The sequence below is a fragment of the Callospermophilus lateralis genome, chromosome 4 (genome assembly GCF_048772815.1).
Source record: "Callospermophilus lateralis isolate mCalLat2 chromosome 4, mCalLat2.hap1, whole genome shotgun sequence".
Lineage (NCBI taxonomy): Eukaryota > Metazoa > Chordata > Mammalia > Rodentia > Sciuridae > Callospermophilus > Callospermophilus lateralis.
Window position 1 is genome coordinate 108,450,862 of NC_135308.1, and position 2,057 is coordinate 108,452,918.

Consider the following 2,057-nt stretch of genomic DNA (forward strand, 5'->3'; position numbering starts at 1 on the left):
TATCCTTTTCTTGTACTTTTAGTCCTTTTACTAGAAAAATAAATGAGTCAAGGAGGGTAATTGCATTAGCCAGACTATAAAGTAGGAAATTTAGGAAAGAATGCTAACACATTTCCATGAATAAACTTATAGTTTCTTATGTGAAATGATTATTACAGTGACTGGCTGTTAAACCTGTGAAAGTTGCCTAAGCTACAGGGGACTGAGTTTCTCAAAATATAACATCTGAAAGTAAGCCTAAATAAACTTTGAAGGCTTTCAAACTCTTATTTCAATTGTGCTGTATTCTAAATTAGTTTTATAATATTATTGAGGAAAGAAATATTGAGGAAAGAAAAAACATCAATTACAATAGTTTCAGGTGTTTTATAAAGTAAATATTTTTGTAAATAAATAAAAACTTAATTTCAAAGAAATATTGCAAGAAATAGCTTCAATTTAAATATTATAACTGTAACCTTTTGTCCATGACCTGAAATAGTGTATTTTCAATGAAGAGAGATCAATATTTGACTTCGGTAATACACATTATTTTGATGTGAGATACAATATAAATGGGAGGGGGTTACTAACACAATGTTTCATTTTATTTTACAAAAAAACTCATCTTTATGAATCTTTTTAAAGTGTTTTGCCATATCTTCAATCTCATGCTAATATTTTCACATTATAGAGAAACATACATTTTATGTTCTAACTAGGTGGAAAAAAGGATTGACAATGAAAAACCACACTGTACCCACAGAATTCATTCTATTAGGGCTATCAGCTGACCCAGAGCTTCAGATTGTGATTTTTCTCTTTTTAATTATCACATATATATTGAGTGTTGCTGGAAATCTGACAATCATCATTCTCACTTTGGTGGACTCCCATCTACAGACTCCAATGTATTTCTTCCTCAGGAACTTCTCTGTATTAGAAATCACCTTTACAACTGTCTGTATTCCTAGATTTCTGGGCACAATTATTACTAAGGACAAAAAAATTTCATATAATGATTGCATGTCTCAGTTGTTTTTCTCCATCTTCTTGGGTACAACTGAATTTTACCTTCTGACAACCATGTCCTATGATCGCTATGTAGCCATCTGCAAACCCCTGCATTATACCATCATCATGAACAAGAGAGTTTGCATTTTGCTTGTCTTTTGTGCTTGGCTGGCAGGATTCTTAAACATCTTCCCACCAGTTATTCTTTTTCTCCAGTTAGATTACTGTGGCTCCAATATCATTGATCACTTTGCTTGTGACTACTTCACTTTATTGAACTTATCCTGCTCAGACAAAAGGCTCCTAGAAGTGATTGAATTTTACTCTGCGGTAGTGATTCTGCTTTTCACTTTGGCATTAATAATTCTATCCTACATTTTCATCATGAGGACAATATTAAAACTCTCTTCTGCCAGTCAGAGAAAAAAGGCATTTTCTACATGTTCTTCTCACATGATTGTCATTTCCATCTCTTATGGAAGTTGCATATTCATTTATCTTAATCCCTCTGCAAAAGAAAGAGCATCATTATCCAAAGGAGTTGCTATTCTCAATACCTCTGTTGCTCCCATGATGAATCCATTTATATACTCTCTGAGGAATCAGCAAGTGAAGCAAGCCTTTAAGGACACCATCCAAAAAGTGATGCTTCTCTCTGGTAAATGAAAGTATTAGTAATGATGGAAAAAATAGAAAAATAAGAAACCAATCCTGGTTTCCTCCTTCAAGATTTTTTTCTCTTTTTCTTCAACCCCTCTATTCTCCCACCCTCACATCCCCAGCATATGTGAAACCAAGTACTTTGCATGAATTAGTATTTTGAGGACTGGGACATCTGAATAGTATATTATACTTGTGTGCCTTTTTCTCCCCTCCAATTTTTACTATTTTAACATCCTTTATTTTTCTTAATACATATGTGTATTTGTTTTATGTACTCTACTGTCTTCCCACTTACTTGTATACCCCAAATTACTTCCTGACTATTCTCCTGCTACTATACCTACTCATTAGATTTTCCTTTCACACTTCCTAAGATATACTAACCTTATATCTTCACATCT

The 2,057-nt window shown here is 33.1% G+C and overlaps 1 protein-coding gene across 1 annotated transcript; it reads left to right on the top strand.

The window, feature by feature from the left end:
* The first annotated feature begins 720 nt into the window (after nt 1-720).
* On the top strand, nt 721-1,659 carry LOC143396960 (olfactory receptor 6C3-like). Its single transcript, XM_076852964.1, has one exon. It carries the CDS (start codon nt 721-723, stop codon nt 1,657-1,659), a length of 939 nt encoding a protein of 312 aa, XP_076709079.1.
* Nucleotides 1,660-2,057: the final 398 nt, after the last annotated feature.